We start from the raw sequence: 24,197 nt of genomic DNA, 5'->3' as shown, positions 1-24,197 counted from the left end.
GGAAAGAGAATTGAAAATCTCTAAAGTTTTCCAGTGATACTTGTTTTTTCCTAGCAGTTCCTTTGCTGTAAAATGCTTTCAGTATTTTTGCACTATATCTTCTTTCAGAACTTCATAAATTTAAAGCATGCCACTGGTAACTTAGTGAACTTATTTGTTGCTGAGAAACGATCCAGGACTGTGATATTGACATAGTGGAGTGAGAACTGTGGAATTTGGGTGGAGGTCACATTGAAAATACTCTTACCTGAGTAAAAACCCAGATTAATCGTAATTATCAGAGTCTACCAGCTGAGTCTGACTGAAAAGAGACTCTCTAGAATCAGTAATCTATAAAAAAACATCAAATGAAGATAATACTGGTAAGAGTTATGATCTAGGCTTGTCTGTATTCTCTACTGTTGGCTTAATTTTTTTTATTTTTTTTTTTTATTAAACCATTGAAAAGCCCTCAGCGTACAGTATTTAGATGCATATACATTTGTCATAGTATGTGGGAGTATTTGTATTTCTTCCTATTTGTGACTATACGTATCACTGCCTTGTATTCTGTCCTAATTCCACACTGAGTTTTAAGGTGTTTTTTCCCTCTGTTGTTTTAGAAAAGGCTTCTGCTGTGTGTATCCACTTAACTCCAGTAGGCAGTGACATATGTAAAGATGCTGCATTAGGACTAATGGTGCTGATTGTTTTTCAGCCATTTAAAACAATTTCTGTTTCTTTCTCTTTAAAAGGAAGATGCATATTTACAGAACTTACGGTGCTTACTTTAAGTGAGAACAATCCACTGAAGCGTAGAATTTGGAACCTCTTCTTCACTACTAATAAAGAGCCTTCAGTGTTTTTAAGGAATAAATACTTGTAATGAATTAATCTGAATAATACTGAAGATCATTTAAGTTGTTATTTAGAAATATTGTTGAGTACGTAATTTTGTTTCATCCATTTGTAAAACATGCTGTGAGCTTTTTCAGTGTGAGATAATGGCCAGGAGTTAACCCGTTTCATTGTTCCATTTCCCTAGTAGAGTTTATTTAATGCAAAATACATTTTTATGACAGGCTTTACAGTTACAATATTGCCAGAGTGACACTGGACCTCCAGAGGTGTCTGAATTCATTAGCCTTGTGAAGGTAATCTTATTTCTGTCATTCACAGAACTCTTCCAAAATACTTGTTTTGCTTTCACTTAGCAGAATATTCCTGTGTCTGAGAGAGCCTGTTTTCAAAAGGGTAGCCTTGTGCTTGAGCAGACCTCTCGATATTGGTTGACAGTGGGGTGCTAGACCTCCCACAAAGTTTAAATAAACTAAATATTGATGGAGAAATCAGACACACAAAAATTAGGCTTCTGTCTAAGTATTTGTGGTTAGAAAACTAAGGGTGCCAGACCTGCAAGCTACTGCTGGTCAGAGTAATTGCTCTCAGACACTAAATGCATTTTTTGGTATTAGCTTGCCTGCTACCCACATCACATTCCAAGATCAAGCAAACACTGACCAGGAAAAACAGCGGAGACTGACAGTTGGTTTAAAAATATATTTTGGTGGTTTGTTTTCTGTGTGGTGCCTTTAGTGTCATCCTTAAGGTAGTCCTTTTTGCCCTGCCCCTGCCACTCATAGAATCTGATGGGTAGAATTATTTAAAATAATTCTTTTTTTTTTTTTCTTCCTGAATAATCAATGTATTTAAGATAAATGTCTGCTTATAGCTGTATAGCTGCCTTTTATTTTTATAATGTTTTTTTTTTTCCACATCCATAGTAAGCTGTTTTAAGATCTCAAATGACCATGCAACCTAAAACCAGTTCTTTTGAAACTCTAGTTGCAAACCGTTGCTGTGCATCTTCATTCAAATGAAAAAGTTGATAGTTGTCTTCTTACCAAGCAAAACTTTTTCATCTTCATTCTGAGCTGGTCATAAGTTTTGCAGGAAAATGGGAGCTTAGAATGGTTTTCTGTGTTGTTTCTTTTAACAGAAGCTACTCCAATTGATCCTAAAGGTAATGTATCCTAAAGGAAACACATCAAAAAACTTGTAAAACAATACACAAATATGTAACTAATCTTTGTCGCAATGATTCAAATAACCTCTGCCTTTGGGAAACCCAGTAAAGCTAGTAGCAGTGGACAGTAGACTGACAAGAGTGTCTAAATAGGGTTCCACAGGCTCTGGGGAAAACTGGTTTGGTTTTTCTTCTTTCAAGAATTTGAAGGGCAGTATTGATTTCTAGGAGCTGTAAATGCTTAAGTACAATGAACCAAGGCCAAGTATATTGCTTTGCACCTGCCTAAACCCATGTAGCTTCTTAAACTTCATCTTTATGATGAGATTTGATTTTTTGGGATCCTGCCCATTTGAATCTCCACAATTTTATTTAACCTTCTGACTTCTATAGTTTCCTAGAATGGCCCATCTTTTGTTATAACTGCTATGTTTAAAAGGTGTTTGGAATTTTCTTCTTGAAATCAGTACAATACGTAGGGTGTATACTAAAGCCTGAAAAGAAACAGGTACATGCAGCAAACAGAAATCCTTCAGAATGTTATGTCTTAAGACTTCCTCTTGTGGTAAATTAGTCCTGGGAATGGTGCCATTGACCCCAAGGTCTGCACACCTCCTGCTGATCTAAGAATAGTTTACTACACTCACAGTCTCTGCGAAGATCACATTTAATAAGTAACAGAGTGATGAAATTTTGCATGGAATTTTTTACCTTTAGTTAAGAAATGTTTCTCCTTGTAAGCAAAACCTGTGAAAACTTAATGGCTATTTTCTCCTTTCATGGAGTCACTCAGGTTGGAAAGAACCTTCAAAGCTCCCCTTAGGATCTTCCTGTTCTAGAAGGTATGCTCCTGCAAACTTCTTCCAAGATAAAGCAACTAAGACCTTTTTAGTTGGGTTTCTATTCAGTTCATGAAGAATATATTTGATATTTTAAGACACACCTTATATGGATTTCTGAAACACCTGAATACCTAAATATCATACAAGCTGTATTTTAAGTGTATGTTGAGTGATCTTTACTTACTTGCCCCAGCTGAGTAGGTGTCTGAGACTTCATAAACACAGGGAAAGTTACCCAAATCTGTACAGTTCTTTGCATCCTGAAAAATGCTGCAGCTTTTTGGAACTGGGCATTCTGAGGCCTGTTTTTCACTGAAGGCCTTGGTTGTAATTCATGAAGGATTCGTATGATCAAGACCAGTCAAATGGACGCACAGATACAAAACTGGCTGTGTAAGTTACTCAGTAACTACGCCTATAGACGTGCAGCTGGGAACCCATAATTTTTAGGCAAGTGTTTTCTCACTGGGCCACAACCATACTTGTTTTGCACATGACTAAGTTACCATCTTGGCTTAGTCTTGACTATCCAAGCATCACACTGTGTAATGGTCATAGTTACTCAAAGGTTGTTTTGTGTCATAAGCGAAGGCCACACTGCTTCAAAATTGCCTTTTTTATTTTTTTTTTTTTTTTCGGTTTTTGATGAAGAACCAGTGCAGACAGGCCTCTTTCTTCTTCAGACCAGAGCCTTATTTGGTTTTTGTCTGTGATATCTTTTGTGTCTTTGTGACTGGCTTCACAAAGCTAATGGGTTGAGACCTCTTGTTTGCTCAGAGGCAGACAGAGCAGGAGTGCTATTACAAAGACATCCCTTGTAACCTGCCACCTTCCTGCAAAGTGGGACAGAAACATCAACTCCCCCAGGCCTGGCCAAACCATTACACAGGTCTGCTTTTACTGAATAAACCCCTCTAATTACTAGACAGTTACACAACAGTAATGAGCCCATCACAACCCTATTCTTGAGGTAAAGAAGTTCCACCAGCCCCCAAACTTATTTTCCATATGCAACAGTCTCTTTAGTTGTCCAAGCCCAGGAATAAGTTTCTGAAATGCACATGTTCTCATCTGCAGTCCCCAGTGGGTGTTTGAGATGGCTCATGGGTTTCAGAGCATCCCTCCTTCTATCATTTCCTGCCAGCTGGATATTTAATTTAAATCCCATTTTTAAATTCTGTTTACCCCTTTTGAAGTAACTTTTTCTTCTCCCTTCCCTCTGAACTGTGATCAAAACCATGTCATGACAAGGCAGATCCACCTCTACAGATCTGGCTGTGGACATTGGAATAGAACAAGATTTTTAATGTGATCTGAAGATATGTTGTGCAAAAGTCCAAGTATATATTTAATATATACTTGAAACTTGAGTAGCAGGTGAAAATAAGTCACTATAGACTGCTGTTAACATACACCAAACATATAAAGTTAAATGCTCTGAGTATTTAAATGTATGCATGTTTGAGTATGGTCCTATGATCAGATGGTGAATCCTATGATTCAGAGAAGTGCATTATAATACAATGGTTTAATATCCATTTAAAAAAAGAGTATGTTGGAGACTCTTCTCTTACTTCTGACAAGTCATTAATAAAGCTAATGGAATAAAAGCCCTGAGGGTAGTAGAACACTTGCATTTCTAATGAGGAAGCCAACAATCTTGCTGAATAGTTCCATGCATTACCGCTGGTTGCTATATACAGAATTGTGAGTTATAACTAATTTTGAAAAGGCGGAGTGTTTTTTTAGTTTTTTGGTTTTCTTTTGTTTTTTAATGTACCTGCACCTGTAACCGTGAGTGCATCCTGATAACTCTTCTATATTGAGCAAAAGAGATGTTATTTTCCCTGAGGTGTTACAGATTTAAATCTGTGTTTATATTGTCACATCAGGATTGTCAGTTTGAATAGAGGGGTTTCTTTTTCAGAACAATTTCTACTTCAGCATAAAACTAGCCTTTGTTTTCAATGATATTGTCCTAGGCTTATAAATCTTCTTCATCAACATAATTGAGTTTGGTTGTGTTACAGACTTTCCCAGCTGCTTTTTATTAGAGCTGTGTGAACAGGTGATTTTTTTTCCCCTCGTTTTGCTTGACATCTGAATTGGGAAGGTAGAGGAGTGGCTGATCATCAGCCCATATTTCTCCCTGTTTTACTTCCCTTTGTAACTAAACAGAGCTTGTGTATGACCCAAAACAAAATGATGGATTTTTGTCAGTGGGACACTTTCAATAAAATGTATGGAAAGAAGGGCAAAATCACCAGAGAATGTGAGGAGGACAGTGATCTATTCACTTCAGCCCCTACCACCAGGCCAGTGGCTAGAGGATGCACATGGGCAATGGTAGAGGGGCTCCCACTGGCCTGCCGTGATAACTGATGAAAGAGCTGTAAATCTCACAGCTCTTTGCTTCTGTCATGAGCAGGACATTTGGGAAGTACTAAAAACACTTGACTAAACATTTAACAACCCCTTTTTGACCCTTCCAAAATATCTTAGAATGTCCATTTTATGGGAAATTTGTTCTGCATTCTTAGTGGTTACATCTCAACAAGCACTACCATCCATAAGCATGCTCTCTTCTGCTACACCTACTTGCAGAGTCAGTTGACTTCACAGTTGCTTGTGCTTTGCTGTTTTAACACCCATGAGATTTCCCCCTGTCCATCTCTTCCTTACAGTAACTGTTGTATTTGCTGTATTTCTTCTCTATAGTTTACTTCCAGAGTTTAATTTAATGAAAAAAAAAAACAAAACCAACCTGCTAAGAACACTAGCTGTTTTTTATCTCATGCAAATAATATAAGATCTTTGCAGGATTTAAATAAGCTTACTCAAAAATACAAATGGTGCTTGCAGTAATGTAATGGACATGTAAATTACTGATGGACTTAAACCTGACATTTATTGGAGGTTGATATTTCAGCTGCAAAGTCTACTCAAATGGCTGCACGTGGAGAAATACACAAAGCATCAAAATGCTCATGTTGGCTTGATTTATTCTCTGCAGCAGACGGACCCTGGTAGTAGGAGGTGTAATTTGCAGCACATTAGCTATTAGCCAGTGTCATTGCTTGAGTGGGTGGTGTGAGTCTCTTGTGCCTATACAGTGTCATACTGCGCATGTTCAGAGCTAGGCGCTTCTCGCTTGTGCTGCAGGATGAATTTTTCTGTGAACGCTGTTCTGTACTTAAAACTGTGAATTTCCTAGTTTTCAAACGGGTTGTTCTGTCACATGGATAATATCTAGAGTACATGCACCCTCCCCCCTTGTAATTAAAAAAGAAAAATAAAATCTTTTGCAAAACTGCATTGTAGAATTGTTTACCTTTCCTACTTTTTTTGGTATGTGGTCCCCTGAGCATGATGTAGTTTGCAAGATACTCAGCCTGTAACTCAAAACAGCAAAATTGTGCTGTTACTTTTTTGGGGACCCTAGGCATGTGCTTGTGGTGTTCAGCAGAGGTTTTCCAAGAGAATGTCAGCTTGATGCATCTTTTTGTGTGTGCACAATTTCACTTGGGTTGCTTTTAGTTCAGTTTTTTCCCTAGAGGCACCTGTCTCCTGCCACATACCCATCAAGACTAATTGCACCATCTGGAAGACTTTTGTGTAGCTGTTACTTGTGCAGAATATCTCTTGGGAGCTTAATTCAGAATGTGAATGTGACCCCTGAAGCCATGTCAAGTAGCTGCAGTAGTTTCTGGTGTCTAAAGGATGATCACCGTAGGCTTTATTTGTTTCAAGTCTGATGCGGTTTGCTTTAGCGTGGATATGTTACATGTCAGTAACACAGCTTCAGTCATGTTTTGAATGGAGTCAGACTTTGACTACTGGTTTGGTAATTCATAGAAAATCCTGTCTAAAATTACGTCCAAACCATACGTAACATATAGGCTATATGATTAGGTGTAGAAATGATATACATGTTTCTCATTATTATTACATGTCGTGGTTTAAGCCCAGCGGGTAACTCAGAACCACGCAGCCGCTTGCTCCCTCCCTCCCTTTTTTCTCCTGCTCCCGGAGGGATGGGAAGGAAAATCAGAGGAATGTAACTCCCACAGGCTGAGATAACAGCAGTCCAGTAACTAAGGGATAGTACAAACCACTACTGCTACCACCAATAATAATAATGATAAGGGAAATAACAAGGGGAGAAGATACAACTGCTCACCACCCACCAACCGATACCCAGCCCGACCTGAGCAGCGATCTGGGCCTGCCGGGTGACTCTCCCTAGTTTATATACACTATCTGATATATATATATGCTATCCGATACATATCTACACTATCTGATTTTTATGTTCTGTTCTTCCCTCCCACCCACAGCTGCACTTCTCATTAATAGTTTTCTGCTAAGAATGCAAGGCATTCCTTGCTAGTGGTGCCTTAAGCCCCCTGAACAGCTCTTGAACACTTGTTCTTACTATTGCTATGGAACTGTTTGAGTATTTTCAGCACAGGTAATTTTCTTCTTCTGTTGCTCACCTACTCTGAATCAGGTAGAAGTACTGCCGTGCTTCACTTATCGTGGTGTCTATTTAGGCAGTGGCTTATTTAAAGGCCAGTGCTTTATAATCCTGTAGGGAACACCTTTTTTCTCTACCTCTGTAATATTCTGTGTCTTGGCAAGCTGTAGAGCACTGGGCATGAAAAACCAGTGTTCTGATTTTTAAAAGTTGTATTTGATTTTTTTTTTCTTAAGGAAAGAAAAAAAAAGTGTTATTCAATTCTCAAGGGATTGTACATTTGATAAGGCACTCTGCTTTTAGCAGCAAACATATGTGGAAAAAAGCAACTTTTTTCCTAAACTACTGTTCTTTAAAAATGATGGAGTTGTAAATAGTGTTGAGGAAATATATTTGTACTTAGTTGCATCATCTGCATAACCTGTGTGGTTGTGAGTAGTGTGGTCAATTGAATTTCAAGCCAGAGAAGTACTTAGACCACCACAAACAATTAGGAATTCTGTACACAGGATGTACACACACTATATATTATTCATTATATGTATTTGCTTTTCCTGTGTAGCTTAATGTTCATTGCGGCTCTGACTTTAGAAATCTATAGAGTTCGAAGTGTTTGTCTTGACTGCATTCTGTTAACTGTATATTGGAACATGGTAAGGAAAGAATTATTTATTTGTGTACTTGGTGAGAATAAAGGTTTGCAAGTTACAAATTCACAGTATGATGAAGGCAAGAAGCTGTCCCCTCCTCAAATTCCCTCACTACACGTACCTGGCAAACAAAATAAAGGTCCCCACTGTAGGACCGCAGTGTGTGCTTCTGGGAAGAGACCTGAGCTGTGCAAGCTTTCCTAGGCTGAGTGGTTGGGAAGTACTGGGAGATTGATCTAGAAGAAATCATTTCTGCTCAGGGAAGTTATACAGCATCTTCCTTTCTCTGTTTTTTATGCTGTTTTAGTCAGGACTGTGTTGTTGGGGGTTTGGGGGTTTTGTTTGGTTTTTTTGTTTGGTTGGTTTGGGGGTTTTCTGTTTGGTTTGTTTTGGTGGTTTTTTTAAAGGTTCTTTGAGGATCAAAGTATGAGCTGGCAGCTCTATGATTTCTTCTCAGGAAGTTAAGGTTGAACCTTACGTGCTAAAATTGTGCTTAATGTCTTCCACGAAAATATTGATAACCCATGTTCTCCTAATTTTCAGAAACATTTTAATTGGTTTATTTTCAGATAGCTAGCAAGGTAATGTGTTAATTGGTGTTTGCATTTTAGTGCTCTGTTAAGAGAATCTAAGATTTATTTGTATTATTGCAGATTAAGATTGGTGGCTAGTGCTTGCTTTTAGCTAAATTTCAGCTTTGTCTGTGCATGGTTGGTATCCACTTGGTTCTTAAAACCTCAGCTTAGTTCAGCCAAACTCTGTACCTGTCTGAAGCCATACACACTTGCACTCGTTCTTGGAAGTTCGGCAGAAGTTGATACTTTCTCTAACGAGAGTGGAGAGCATGTTGTGTGCTGTGCTCCTGGGCTTACATGGCACACCTAACTTGTCCTGGGTGAGCATCCTCATAGTCTACAGGTGAAGCAAACAGGATGTGGGCAAGAAGTCATGGCCTTGTTTGGCTAATTAGACTTTGCCAGGGCTAAAAATGTGAGTTGTTGTAGAAAGCCATGCTGGTCTCCTCTTATGCTAATTACTAGTGGCATTTGTAGGATGTAGCTGCACAGAGTCTGAGCTCAGGGCTTCTGAGGAGAAGGAATTATTCACCTGGAATCAATGCAGGTGTGAAGATCAAGCCCAGTAGCTGTCTGGAACCAACAACCTGGTTGGACCCTATCATTCTCTTCCTAGAGCATGTAGTTTGGGTCATTGTAGAACAGGTTGTAGACACTCAAGAAGTCAAGATTTGATTTGCAGTAGCAGAGGAACTTCTACACGGAAGGGAGCTATTTAAATTATGACTTTTTAATGTCTATGTGTCTGTGTAAATGAAATAGTATACTGAAGACATTCTTGCCTTGTAAAGTGGTGTAAATGTAATGTAAAAAAATCCAAATGAAACTTTAAGTTGTGTCCACTGTTTTCTTTATTCAAACATACTTCTAAGATCAACATTTTAGATTTTCATTCAGATGTTGGAAAGACAGTTCTGTTTTGATTTCCTTCAAAATTATATGCTGGAATAAAATGAGTTGAAGTGCTTAGTAATCTGGGATGAAGTTCTTTATATGATTTATTTTAACAAATATTTTGATTATATCAGAGATGTGGGCTCTTATTTATTGGAAATTAGTTTACAAATTTAATAGCATATGGAATGTATTATCTTCTCTACTAGTGATTTAGCCTTACTGATGAACATATGAACTACGAAGCGTTTGACAAGGACAGGAAGAATGCAATTGGAGACATTACAGTCAAAAAGGAAAAAAAACTATGCTTGTTTTGAAACAAGTTGATTTCTGAGGTGGTGTACCTAAGTGGTCATTTAGAATTGCTTTCAACAGATACACATTTGGTGGCAGTTTCTCTTGACCCCAAATTCACAGGTGCAGCATTTGAAATGGTTCCTTTTTTATGATTCATAATTGCAGCTTATTTCCATGCAAATGTGAATATTAAAAAAGTTGATGAAATGATGGCAGACTGAGGTCTGAGTCTTTCTTTCCACTGTGGTATAACCAGTGAAAGTGGATTGTGAAAATGTGATTATTTTTTTTCTGTCCTTTTTGCAGGGGTTTTGTGTATGATAGCCGAAATAACTTACAGATGCGAGGCTTGGTTGTACTGCTTATTTCCAAAGCTGCTGGACCCAGCACAGCAGACCTCTCTTTCCAGCACAACATGGTCAGTGGAATTTATTCCAGGTATGTAGTAACTTTTTTTATCAAGATACACCAAGGTACATTTGATGGGCATCTTCTTGGTGGTATCAAGGCATCTTAAGTGGCCTGCTCAGCTCTTAAGGAAAATCAGTATTTACCTAATCACAAAACTTTGTTCCTCATGCTTTCCATGGTGAAAACTATTTCCTACTTTTTGTATAGCTCTTATAATATCCATGCTTATATCTTAACTGTGGTTTTTGGGTTCAACCAAATTAAATATATTTGGGTCAAGATAGTTATTTGAAAGTTTATGTTAAGCAGTACTCAGAAACGTAAAGATGCTAGAGTACTTTCAGTTTGAGTTACTCCAGTGTTACTCAAGTACACCTAGTTGCTAGAAATTTCAGAGTCAGATTGCCAGTCTTGTGGAATACCAGTTGGTTTCACTGAGCACATAGATTTTGCTCTAGCCCCTTTGAAGGATAATTTCTCACAAAAAAGCAGCGTAGAATAAAGTTTTTACCTCCCACGTTTTGCAGCAGAATTGCTGAGCCTACCGTAGAGGTTTCTTAGGCTCTCACTGAGATAATTCAACTTCATTGAGTTCCTGAATATTTTTTAGGCATTTAAACTAAATTACTTAATTCTAGTAACAACAGAAATCAAAAAGAGTGGCTGCTTTCCTTTGTGTGTTTGACAGTTAACTGTTCCACTGAGGTAATGAGGGACATTTTGTTGAAAAATCATACAATTTGAATTTTTGAAATCCTTGTGAAAAATACTGAGTGTTGGTTGGCTGGGAGAACAGACAGTCGTGTTTTCAGTCAATTGTGGTTTTGATCACTGTGATGCATTAAAAGAAGATGCACAAACTTAGTGATGTGTTTGTATCCTCATTTGTTTTAGAAGTGCAGAGATAGCATTGTAAAATTGAAAGACCAAACAAAGATGTTAAAATGTATGTAGTATCTTAAAATAACAGAGGTGAAAAATATGTGTGAATGGGTACAGACAGAAATAACAATAAGTACGAAAAAAGACAAGGCTATAGAAGAGGCTTGTTATGGAGGGCTGTGTTGTCCATTTAGCTGTTTAATTCCATTCTTGTTTTGTTTCATCCTTAATGTCCCCTTAGGGTTGTAAAATTTTTATATTTATATGCAAATGATGCTGTATGAAAGCATAATTCTAGTTAGTTAATTGTGGCACAGGAGGTATTTTAGTTTGTTTTGTAAATGATTAAAAAAGCATACCTTAGGTATGTCTCATAGAAGGAGAGAAAAAACATTATTTTTTGATAACTAAGTTCTTGAGTATGATAATTCTGACCATGGAGGTAATGTTTGAGAATTTAAAGCTGCCGTTGGGAAGGTGACTAGTGAAATTATTCATTAAGGAGCAAATAAGACCTTGAATTAATAATGAGCCATTTGGTGTAAATGGACATCATTGGAGCTATGCCAGTTCAACCAGCTGAAAATCTAGCCTAATAATCTAAGTTTGAGCAAGTCCATAGCCATTAATACCTAGTTCAGAGTTACAAAGGTACTCCAAAAATGAAGCAGTTTTGAATACACCCACACAGGTTCACTTAAGGTTCATTACTGTCTGCAGAAGTGATAACTGTGGAGTTGTTAATTTAAATGGATTTTCAATGACGCTTTAAGCCTGTAGCATTGTGTAAATATGAGCAAACTGATGCACACTAGGAGAATGCCAATGTGTTGATTCGTTTTGTGCCATAGTGGCCATTTCTTGCCCTCTGCTGAGGTCACAGTGGGCTTTGCCTTTGACTTTGGACTCCATTCTTTAGGGTACTCTTCCAAATATGCTCTTAAATGTGAGTCTGTTTTCTGATTTTTATTTCTTGATTGTATAAAGCTAAGAGAACAGGCAGCTTGTAAAAATGTGATCTTAAAGGGCTTTTGTGATTGTTTTATGTATTACAAAGAGTGTTCTACAAACTGCTTTCTCCTGAATATGAACAAAAGGACGTTGTTTTCCATTAGTACATTTTTGTTTGCTCTCTTGGTTACGGTATGTGTATTAGATATATATATATCAAAGGCAAAGTATATCCCTCAGTGATATGAAGAAGTATGCCTAATACTTTATTATTCATATGTTTCCAGATTTGGGAAGTATTTTTTGGAAATAGATTCTTACAGATTTTCAGCTCAGCTGTAAACTCTACAGCTCTTTTTGTTGCCATGCCATATAATTACTTCATCTTTATATATAATATTTTGCTGGAAACACTAGTTCTGGCACTGTAATGAGCATCTTCATTGCCTGATACTTACGTGCTGTGAACATTATATTGTGGACTATTAGCTGGGATATGGCTCACTTGATTTTAGGGTACTTAGTAGTGATTAATTAATTGCATTCCTGAAATCTGAGCATGAGCTAATTTGTTCCAGTACTTGTCAGCAATTGCACCAGCCCAGTCTTTCTTTTCCCACTGTTTGTGTTGGAACCAGCTCTTGGTGCTCTTTTTAAATATTCATCCCGTAGTGAATAGCCAGGTTACATCAGTTCGCTATATATGGTACTGCACTAGATGTTCAGTCTGTGACCAGGAATATATAACAGTATGATAATTATATAACTTAGAAAACCACAAAAAAGCATGGTGGACTTTTTCATCCTGGAATCTGGCATGTTCTGCATAACCTCTTCTCCCTATTTTATGTTCCTGAATCACAATATAAGCAAGCAATACAATAACCACAATTAAAACAGAAAGACACCAAGAGCTGAATTTGGAATAGCACAAAAATGGTTTTTAATTGTATTCTCCTCTTCTCTATATATGTCAGTTCATGGGACAATTGACCTATATGTATAAAAATAGATTAGCAAGCTGCTTAGCTGGCATCTGTTTTTTACTGGTACACAATGGATCAAAAATGATGCCTGCTACTAGAGAGCAATCTTTTCCAGAATAATGAGGATTACAATTTTGGTAGTTACAGGAACAGGGTTAGTGTAGTTATATGGTGCTGCCTCTGGCCAGCATTGCCTCCAGCTTTAGCACTTAATAATTTGCAGGAGATGTGATCTGCCTGCATTAAGCTGGGGGTGTGGAGGTCATAGTATGCAAGGATATCATAGTAACTGCTGGTTACCTTATGAGCCATGCTGAAGATAAGGGGGGAAGTGTTGTAAAAGCCTGCTTGGCATGCTTTACTCTGTACAGCCACTTCTGTATCATGTTGCCAGCAACCTGACTGTATTCCTATTGGTGGGAAAAAGAACCTGGCTTTACTTCCAGCTCAGCACCAGTGATCCCAAAAGAGGATGAAGAGAAGTAGCAGTATGATAAACAGCTCTATTTCAGCTGCTGGACAGAACTCCTAAAGTTGAAACTTTCTGCTGTTGTCTTATGCTTTAGGAAAACATTTCCTTGGCTATGGAAGCATTGCAAATGTAATGATGAAGTGCACCGCTCACTACAGTATGCAAGTAGTATCATGTAAAAGTTGATGTCATTGCCTGTACTCAAGCAAAGCATGCATCCTGTGTTCCCTTGAAACTCCTTCCTACGTCTGTGCCGAAGAGAAAGCAGAACTCACTTTTGGGTTTAGGTGGAATCTAAGTAATGATAATTTATCATGCTAATAGTATTAGAGAACACCTTCGATGTGAGCCTAGAGTTTCATAAGAGCTTTGAGACCCATTTCCTAACCGGTGATTATACTAGTCTGACACTCTGTTGCCTTCTTTCAGAAGAAAAATCACTAGGATAGTCAAGTACACAGCTTGCTGGTTCTTTACTTTGCTGATGGAAGTGAGGTTTTTAATTAAAGCTTCAGGATCATGTTGCTTCTGAACGCTTACAGCTTTATGCTTCATAATTGGAGCTAGATTCTTACAGTTGAAAATACCAAGACTGGCTTGGGTCCTCTCACTAAATACCCAAAGGGGTATCTTTTTCTCTTCATGTCTGGCACTACCAGACACTACTGGCTGGGGACTGAGGAATCTCCTTGGCTTTATATTAAGTAATGAATTCCTGACATAGCCTCTGTCACAGCTTAAAATGTAAGTAACATCAAAGAACAAACTTACACCATCTCTTCGGGCCTCAGTACCTTTGGCTCTAATACAGAAGTTATTTTCTTCTCTCTGGTGGTTTGCCTTTTTTTTTTTTTTTTTTTTTTTTTTGCCATTAGTGCCAATTTCAAAAATACTCTCTAGTGCTGACATTCATTGAGTCAGCTCGGCAGATTTCCTTGGATGCTTGTCAAAGGCTTGAAAAAAATATCTTTTTTTTTTTTTTCAGTCAAAGGTTTAAAAATATATCTTTTTTTTTCAGTCAAATCTGCCTGGGCATTCATACTGGTGAATCCTATGGTTATTGACAAGCAAAGACCTTTCTATTCTACCAAGCTCAGCAAGTGTGTGTCTATGTGTGGAATGGAATATGGAAAGTACTATTTCAGATCTGTACTAAAAGCTGGTAAATCCAGCAAACAGATTGCTGGATTGGTACTATCAATACTGGCCTCTGTCCCTGCCTCTTCTCCGGTAGAATGATGCAGCTGGCCTTTAAAGCTCCAGGAGTTCATCTCTTGCAAGATAAACATGTTTTTCTACAAGACGTTGATACTCACTGGATAAACTTGTCTTTGAATTACAATTCTTTGTGCTGCTTGGAAGAGTGGTGGTAATACTGTAGTGACAGTGATTATGAACACTTATTCCTTTTACTTGATGTTTTAGTAATGATTTTGGAACCAGCATTGATGCTGCTTGCAACAAAAGCCCAATTTAAGTGGAAGTTAGCAGCAGACACCAATTCCTTGTTACGGTGATGGGTCTTTTGCTGGTCACGTTCCAGTAGTAATTCTTAAGTGCCCTGGCAACCCTTTTTTGCAGACACACACACATGGATCACACAGTCTGATTTCACATGGTCTTTGTCATTGTGGCTATGCCAAAGTCATCCTGTTCTCACCTTCTTTAAAGGAACATTGGTCTGCAACTTAAAGGTCTCCAAGAAATACCCCATCTTAGCCAGAGGGTTCATTCATCCATTAGTTTCTTTTTTGCTGGAATTTTTTGTGGTTACAAAGCAGTCAGAGGGGTAGGTGTCATTCTAAGCACAGAGGACATACTGCTCTGTCCCTTTGCAGCTCCATCTAGCTTACTCGCAATTTTTCTAGATATTAAAACAAAACTTTACCTTAACTTAATTTCCTTCCCCTGGATTCCAAAGACCTTTCCATCATCTTCAGAGGAAGTACAACCTTTCATTACCCTCTTTTCAGGGTAAACCAAATGCTGCTGATAGTACATCTGGGTTTGCAGGATAAATCAAGTTGGAAAGGATCTCAGGTCTGTAGACCAACCTCCAGCAATGAGATGAGATTCATCTAGCTTTCTTCATGAAAGTTGGGTCTTTCAAGAGCATAGTCTTCATATGGTGATAATCAAAATGTGTTTTAAACAGATGAATGAACTTTCTACACACTGTCTGTAGCCTTGTGCTCTTTTTTTAATGCTGTAGTTTCTGTGCACTCATGAATATGTAGCTCAAAAGAGGCCACACTGATGCTGGCGTAATCTAGCCTTTTAGTATCTGTAAGGTTATTTGAGAGATGAAATATCTAAACAACTTCCCATCCCAGATTTTCAGAATTAGTTATGTGGGCCGTGTCAAGGCTTATTGTGAGAACACAAGCACAGAGGTCTTGTCTGTTTTAGGGATATGCCACCAAAAATTGCTGTATATTAGTGGGGACACTAGGAATCTCTTCCATTTCTCATAGGTGACAGCTCGCCATCTGCAGCTCTATCTGTTCTTTCTCCAAAACCTATGCCATGGCAAGTGTAACAGAGGTGATGCTGTGCTTGTTAGAGCAGTCTTTAATTGCTGTGTGATTGAAAAGCAATCAGGCTGTCTCCAGGGAATTGAAGCTATGCAACTGATGATCCTTGGACAACTTCAGTCTGTAAAGATAAATACGGACTAGCGTAGTCAAAAGTGTAGAGGTTGTATACTGGTTATAGTATGCTTTAAGACTTGCAGTCTGCACAGATATACACAAATGAACATTGGTTTGTTGACTTGACTTCTGCATGTGTCCTGGACTGCTGTTGAACTGGGATTTTATGGTTGACAGGAATCTGAAATGGCAATACTCTCTTTTGTATATTTAGCGTAGCAGCGTATGAGGTGTGAGTACACTTGGAAATTGAAAAAAATGTAAAAGGTGTTACACTTTCAGTTATAAACAGAATACTCCATGAGGATGTGTACTTCGGGCTCTACATTCCCTGAGAGCTCCAATTATTGGCAAGTAGCCTCTGTCCTGTCCTTGTGAATGCAATGAAACAGCTGAGAGATGGTAATGTTGTTCTTGAATCAGCAGACTGTCACATCTCCAATTGGAGTAGATGACTACAATAGCAAAGGGCTACCTTCTGGTTTAGGAGAAGGTCAACGTTACCCTGCAAAGGAGGTCTTTTACTGTGCAAGCTGTACCTTCATTTGCTCACCTCACCAGTAAAGTTTTGCCAGCAAATTCTTTCTGCTGTAGAGCTAGGTTAAAGGTGTTCGTAATTTTTAGGAATCGTTTAAATGCTTTCCAACTGAAATGTGTCTCCACAATCTCTATTTGATTAATTAATAGTTCCACACAAAGAAATTGGATAGTCTCCCTCTAAAAGGAAGAAAGGAAAATGCAAATCTGTTACAAAGCCTCTTGGCTAATAAGCCATGGCAAACATGAGTAGATTTTGGTGAAGGTGAGATTAATTGTCTTGTAACAGTGTAAGTGGCACTTAGAGGTTGCCTTGATCTCTTTCCTACTAGATATTATAAAAGCCTTCTTTCTGCCTTGCATGGTATAGTTTTATCTGTTGGAGAGTTATTGTAAAAGACAAAACTTTTGTCAAAGAATGACCATGCAAATTATGACTTTGGTTCCTACACAAATACAAAGAGCATGAGTATGTGACTTTTCACCATACCTTCAGACCTTGCCCTTCTTTCTGTTTCCATGTTCTGAACTTTGTAGTGTAGTAACTTGGGAGACTGGCTGTTTCTTACGTTCATATTTTGAAGTAAATAAATTATACCTAACTGTCATGGACTCCTGTCATGTGAAGAGTACTTCCATATTTGTAAAAAGGTAGAGTTTGGTGGTTTTTTTCTGTTCATTTTGTTGTTTGGGATTTTGTTTGTTTGTTTTTCCATTACTACTTGTCTGAGTTTATTAGTAATGGAAAACTGAATTAGATTACCCTGACCTGGTGCAATGCAAAGGGAACAGCTGTGAGGAGAGTCTGTGAGACTTCATGCTGCATTGCATCTGTTCCCATCAGTCGTGTAAGTCATGATAGAACATGTTTAAACTCAAAGAGGGCAGAGCTTTTTTTTCTTTTGTGTGGTGTAAGTATTCAAAGTGTGAGTTTTAGTGCAAAATAGCTGTTGCACTTTAAATTCACATTGGCTTATTGCACACAAGCCCTGGGTCTCAGCTGCAGATATTGCAGAGATTAATCTTATTAATGGAACTGCTAATTGGTGTTTGACTTCTAATTATAGTAACAATAGACCATAACAATCAATCCTCACCTTTACTGGGGCACATTAGGACTCTCTATCATAAAAATAATTTCCTCTGGGACCTACTGTTCTTATTCCTATCTTCTAGAAGGCTGGCTTTCAGTGAAGGTGCAGTATCCCAACTAACATGTACTTTTGAAGCTTAGCTAATTAACTGGCAGAGAAAATGCATGGTCCTAAAATATTCAGTACCTAAGTACATTAGTAAGTACAGTGCTCTTGACAAAATTATTTGTTTGAAAGATAATGGGAAAAGTATGCCAAAACATGAGCAGTGGTGTCTTTTATAATCTTTAAGACATGTATAATTTTGTTTCCCAATTCTTGGTAGCTTTCCCTTAGCTTCAGTGAGAGGAAATTTAAGCTCTTATTCTAAATTATTCTATTTAGTTTTTGCTCTCCAGGATAAGTCCCATGAGATTCTTCATCTCATTTATAAGATGAGTCTCAGGAGATGAAAAGCACATACAACTTGATTATATATTCCTATTGATCATCTTCCACCTACAACAATAAACTCCAAATATAAATCTAACAATATTACTAATTCATTACAACCAGTACTTTTCTTCATTAACTTTTATTGTTTTCAGCATACACAGCATGTGCAAATACAGCAGTTATGTGTTCAGTAAGAAAAGGTCCTCTCCTTACACTGTGGAATAAATCAAAAGGCACTGCATTAAAGCTAATGAAAGACTGCAGAGATCTGGACTCAAATCTAGTTCAGAATAAGTCTGGTTAGTGCTAGATAGCTGAGCAAGGTAAATTTTTTAAAGAAAATGGAGTAATGTTCAGTATCACAGAAAGCACAGTAGGGATGGCTTACCTTGGAGAAACCATAACACTGTCTGCTGTCTGCCCACCCTTTTCCTGGAGCTTCCTCCACTCACTGCTTGTGAAGTGACTACTGGACTGCCATGGTGTGCAGCATAGCATACAAAACACTACAGCACTGACAAAATTCTGCAGTGGGTCAGGAGCAGCTGTGGAAGCAACAAAGTCCTGTCTTCACCCCTGTGAGAACTTTTCAAAGAAAGGCCAAATGACCTGTGGGTACTAAGATCTATCACAGCTTTCCTGGGACACGGTATCTCCACACACCAGAGCACTTCACCAGAACTGTTCTTTGGTGGTTTGCTGTAAAATCTTTCTCTTGCAATAAACTTCTGCTTGAGAACTTTCACGTTTTCTTTGCAAAAAATAAAATCGTATTTGTGAAGAGAAATTTCCAGCCATCACCTAAGCACAAACCAGTGCTGTGATGAAGACGCAGAACAGCTCTGGGGACTGCTTATTCCTCAGAACCATGATGTCAATGTGACCAATAGCTTCACTGCAAGTTCTTAAGTACCTATATCTATGTAATTTATTTGTCCTACAGTCCCAAAGTATCTCCCATGCTTTCCCATCTGCTGAAGTACCAGCTGTCCTATTCCCAAGCACAACCTATTAACTTCTCCCTTGACAAATTTTGCTATGCAGTTATGCAGTTTCAATACGAATTTCTGTTATACTCGAAAAATTGTAGCAATATGAAGCATGACAAGGCTTACTGTGCCTGTTAATTTTCTTAATATGATTCAGTCAGTACTTTGATATAACATAACTGAAGATACTACAAAATTTTTCATCTGCTGGGGTGGAGTTGAGGAGGTTCTCTTTATACTCCACAAGTATATGTATATAGAATTACGTAATGGTCTGTGGCACATCTGAATATATATGGGGAATATGTTGTTTCTGTGCTAGTAACAGATTGTTTTGGGGTTGAGTATAAATAAGAGTGAGCCTGACTGCTAATGAGCATTGTCCTCCTAGCTCAGAACGTATCATTCTTTACTTAGAGTTCAGGAGACTGTATAAGGACCATGCAACATCCATTCTCTTCCACTTGAAACAACAGCATGTTCTGGACCCTGATCACATTATATATTACGTAAACTAATTCTTTCAATTGTTTCATTGGTATCTGGCCTTTTACTTTCAGTAGATCATCCTGTGGAATTTGACAGCTCTCAGGTGCTTCTAAAGCAAATAATAATAATTTAAAAACCCCCAGCCTATTATTGCGGGTGGTGTAGACAGGACATTGTGTTGCTGGACAAAGAAGCCTTGATATTTGTAACATATTCTGATATAAAGGTGGGTCTGTGAGTACATACAGGTTGGTAGATAGAGAAAATACAAGGAAAGAGAAAGAATCTATCACTTGCTGTGGTGCTATAGCCAGGATTGTTAAAGGTGGTAATAATTTTTCTTTGGCATGAAAAACATGAAGAGGCGAGAGAAGATTGCATAAAACTTCCATGTGAAGTGGTAGTTGTTGTATTGGTTTGTTTTTGCTTTGGAGGTGGGGAGAAAGGGTTCTAAGTTGAACTCTGGAGACAAATGTCAAATCAAAAATTCCTTATTTCAGAAACTGAATTTTCTTTAGGGGCTGACAGCTAGATTGAGAGAAACAAATTTTTGGGCTGCCTCCTTTTGAAATAGACATTGACTGTGAAATAAGAGTGCATGCTGACATCTTCGTGTGGTAGATCTTCACAAGCAAAGTGGTTTGGGTTTTTTTGATGCAGCAGTGGAAGAAAAATTACTAAGGAACAGTAGCAAGAATTAACCTGATGGAAATGACTCATAGAAATTAATCATCTTCGCAGAAACATTTTCAATGGGCATGAGATGGTATTTCAGTAGATTGGAATGGAGGATGTTAGTCCTTGTTTATTACTCCTTGGCTATTAGATTAAGAGGAAAGTTAAATTGTTACTTAAATTAATAAGAGGTTTTAGGTATAGATGGATTGCAGGACTGGCATGTCCAGCGTTGGAGATAACGGTTGCATTCTGAGTTTAAGTTTTTAGAAACATGTATGATGAATGTCGTAAGCAATTTGAGAAGGGGATAAGGAGTTGGAGAATTAAGGATAAAGATTTCAAGAATATGAATACAACATGGTATTCTAAATGTGCTGTATTTGAGAAGGTGCTTAGGCAGTCAGAAGAGAAATCAGAAAGGTGATGTGTTTTTGTAGGGTTTGCAGCAATTGAAAACTTCTGATCAGCACTGACAGCATGATTATGAAGCACGTTCAGCGCACGTGAGGTTTTAGGAGCTTGATTGCCCAACTCTTGAAGTCCATTAAAGTATTTGGAGTTGGAGTTTTTATTTTTTCCAAAGACTTAGCCAAATTTGTGTGTATTTTTTGTGGAAAGAGAAGATGCAGCCAACTAAATTATGCATCTAATATTTCCGGAAAGGGAAGAAACATGAGGAAACTTCAGACACTGTGCAGTATTTCTGATTTCTTTAGCGTAATTGTTATGCTTCACCAAAACAGTGTTTTGTGGAAGGCTTACTTCAGTCTCTCAGAGCTGAAATTTCATTCTGGCTTCTGATATTCATGTAACAAAACCAGTACAAAAAGTTCAGCTAGATTCATGTACTGTTCCAGTCAGTAAATTGAATTTTAGCAATACTGTAACTGTAGTTACAGTAGTGACTGCAATCAATAAAGGATCTTACTTTATGGACTCAGGTAAGAATTCTGCAGAAATTAAGCTTGTTCTTGAAGGTGGCTTATTAGCATATAGCTGTCTCTCCACCATCACTCACTTGAGGTTAATGTTGCTTGAATTGGTTGATGACATTTTATACCTTATTAAAATGTGTAGATTGAATCATTCTGGGATGAAAGGACAAAAAAATGAAAGCATGAGATTTTCAGGTACCATATAGAACTGCTGTAAATAAGGTAAAAATAGATGAAAATTATGCCAATGGTACAGTAGTAGCTTATTTTTTTCATCAAAAGACATTTTTGCAATATTCCACAATACTCCATTTGCATAGGATATATACTAAGAACAATGATAAAACTTTGCAGACATCAACAGCATCAAATGCTTGTTACTATGCTGATATGGTCCCAGAAGCAGCAGTCATTGTCTTGCTCCAAAAGGTTTATTATCCTTTCCCTGCTGGCGGTTCTGTCAACACACCTGGTGTAAGGGGCAAGGTCTCAGAGAAGTCTGCCGTCTCCCTTTAGCTATTAGTCTCCTTCCTGGTACAAAGCAGGCTGTATCCATCTGCTGCATACTTCTGCTTTGTGAAAAGCAAAAATATTCTTATAATACAACATTTTAATATATCGTATTAATGTCCATATCCAGTTCTGAACATTGAAAGTTCAGGAGGGGAGAAGAGAGCAGGTGTGAAACTGTATTTTTAATTGCTGACTAACATAAATGCAATTACAGCTGTTCAGAAGGACAGGTTTCCTTGATAGTATGAGGTACTTGTGGTTGTGCGAGCAGAGTATGGTTTGGGGTTTTTTTTTCTCCCCTCTGTGAGCTGGATATTTATTGGTTTTCAGAATGTATAGCATGTTTTATATAAGCACGATAAAATATGTACAGGTTTATATATATAAAATAAACCCCAGCTCTATCTGGTACTCTGTGTTCTGGTGATTCACATTGTATTTTTTCATGCCTTTTCTTGTGCAGTTAGACATATGAACAATCTATTCTCTTAACAGGACTGCTCATTTATCAGGTGTTCGTTCTTCACTGCATAAAAAAGGTTACCTTCTTTTCTCTCACATAAAGAGGTTCCATGTATTTCAAGTGTCATTAGTGGCAGAGCTTTAATGTCAAGGTTACTGCACCTTAACTTTCAGCTACATTGAATACAATTATAGACAAACTCTTCAGAGATATTTCAGAGAAACACTGGGAGTGATAGTTCATGCTGGCAGTCTGTGCATAGTTGCCACTACACAGGAATGGGAATTTCTGTTATGTTGGTTCAAACCATCTCCCGCAGTCATTGCAAATAAACTGATAGCCATGCTTCAAAGTGTCAGAGGGCTGAGGAACAACTCATAGAAGAGAAAGTATGGTCATAAAATTAATTGTTAGCAGCCTGTTTCTTCCACTTACGTGCATGTGAGACCTTTTATTTCCCTTCACAGTTGGTTTTAGTGCAAGTGTTTAAATATTTTGGTTAAATAAAACACAGAATAGTCAAAATGATTTTTAAACCATGATGTGAAATTTGTTACAGAGTAGATTTGTGAGATGTAATTGGAGGATACTTGGTTTTGAGGGCCTATAGAGCAAACCTAGGTAACTCTGGATGGATGGGCATCCTGGGTGGTGCCTAGAGTCCTTTGGTAAGCTCTCTGGCTGACACATGCTGCTGTCATAAGGGAAGGAATCTTGGTCATTTCCATAACAAAATAAGCAATTTTCTCCATCATCATGCTTAGGTGACGGCACTGTCATCCAATCCACAAGTTAATCCGTTAGTACATACCTCATCTTTTGATTTTTTAAATTCTTTATTTTTATCAACAAACCTTACTCAGTTCTGAGTTACGTTCTTTCCTTGCATTGTGTATCCTACCATCCCATTTTTTCCAAGGCCATGCTACAGCAGCTGTTGCCAAAGCTTTTGTTCACCTTCTATACTGCCTTTCTTAGACTTCTATTTACAATACCTGCAATTTGCTCACTTCAGTAAACCAAAAAAGAGCGTAAAGCTAACTCCATTTTAAACTCTTCTTTTGGCTTGCTTTTATTCCACCCCATTGAGTTCAAATGTGTTATTTTTACCTTCAGCTGTAAAAAACATGGTACTGCTGTTTTAAGGAATCAGTGATGATTCTGTTGTTTCTAGACCACTGCTAGTTTTGCAGAGGTGGGCTTGCCTGTGATCAGCTCTCTTGGAATTGGCCACTGGTTTTCCATTTTTGAATTAACATTACAGAACTGAAACTTACTCTGAATTGTCTGGAAACTTAGTATGAAAATAACTGTATGAGACTGCTGGATAATGTTTGCTATGCTCTGCTTAGACCTTTAAATTAGCCTGATGCCGCTGGATTTTATAATGAATCAGGGGCTTGTGTTTGTTTCACATTGCACAAGTTTCGTATTTGTTTCATATTTGCTGGTGTCTGCTGGTGAAAATGCCACCTTGTTGGGGAAAGTAGTTTTGTCAGTAATAAAATGAACTGTACAAATGGCAGATAGTAGAATGAACTTGATGCAAATTATTGTTGTTGATAGAAAACTGTTTACTGTATTTAGTTATCAGAGTACCTGTTCGGTTATCGTAGACTTGCATTGCCTGGAATTAATGGAATTCTTTTTAGTTTCGTAATATTTTTTTTATTATTATTTTATTTTTTTTAAGATCCTATTAAATAAAACACGCTTTTTTCATCTTTCAAACAATTGCAAAACACGGGTAGGATTTGCTGGCTAGTTTAACTATGAAGTTAGCTAGAGGGGTTTTGAGACTGGAGATGTGCTGCTAACATTGCTCTATGTTCTTAAGGCCACTAAGTATTCACTAATGATGCAGGAAGTTAAGGTTTGGCTCCCTCAAGTATCTGAAAGGATGCTGATCTCCAGGACTGTTTGAATCTTCAGAAAAATCCTCTTCACCCAGGGATATAGACACCAGGT

General features: G+C 37.8%; 1 protein-coding gene across 1 annotated transcript in view; it reads left to right on the top strand.

The window, feature by feature from the left end:
* Positions 1–10,049: 10,049 nt before the first annotated feature.
* PDSS2 (prenyl (decaprenyl) diphosphate synthase, subunit 2) overlaps positions 10,050–24,197 on the top strand; it is a gene marked incomplete at its 5' end in the record, with an annotated part of 67,105 nt that continues 52,957 nt past the window's right edge. The window contains one exon of the mRNA XM_010013438.1: positions 10,050–10,181. Within this exon, the coding sequence (XP_010011740.1) occupies positions 10,050–10,181 (132 nt within the window). The remainder of the gene's footprint in view (positions 10,182–24,197) is intronic.

The sequence above is a fragment of the Nestor notabilis genome, unplaced genomic scaffold, assembly GCF_000696875.1.
Source record: "Nestor notabilis isolate BGI_N333 unplaced genomic scaffold, ASM69687v1 scaffold18804, whole genome shotgun sequence".
NCBI classification, from domain to species: domain Eukaryota; kingdom Metazoa; phylum Chordata; class Aves; order Psittaciformes; family Psittacidae; genus Nestor; species Nestor notabilis.
Note: the sequence above shows the minus strand (reverse complement) of the source record. Positions and strands in the feature narration are given on the sequence as shown.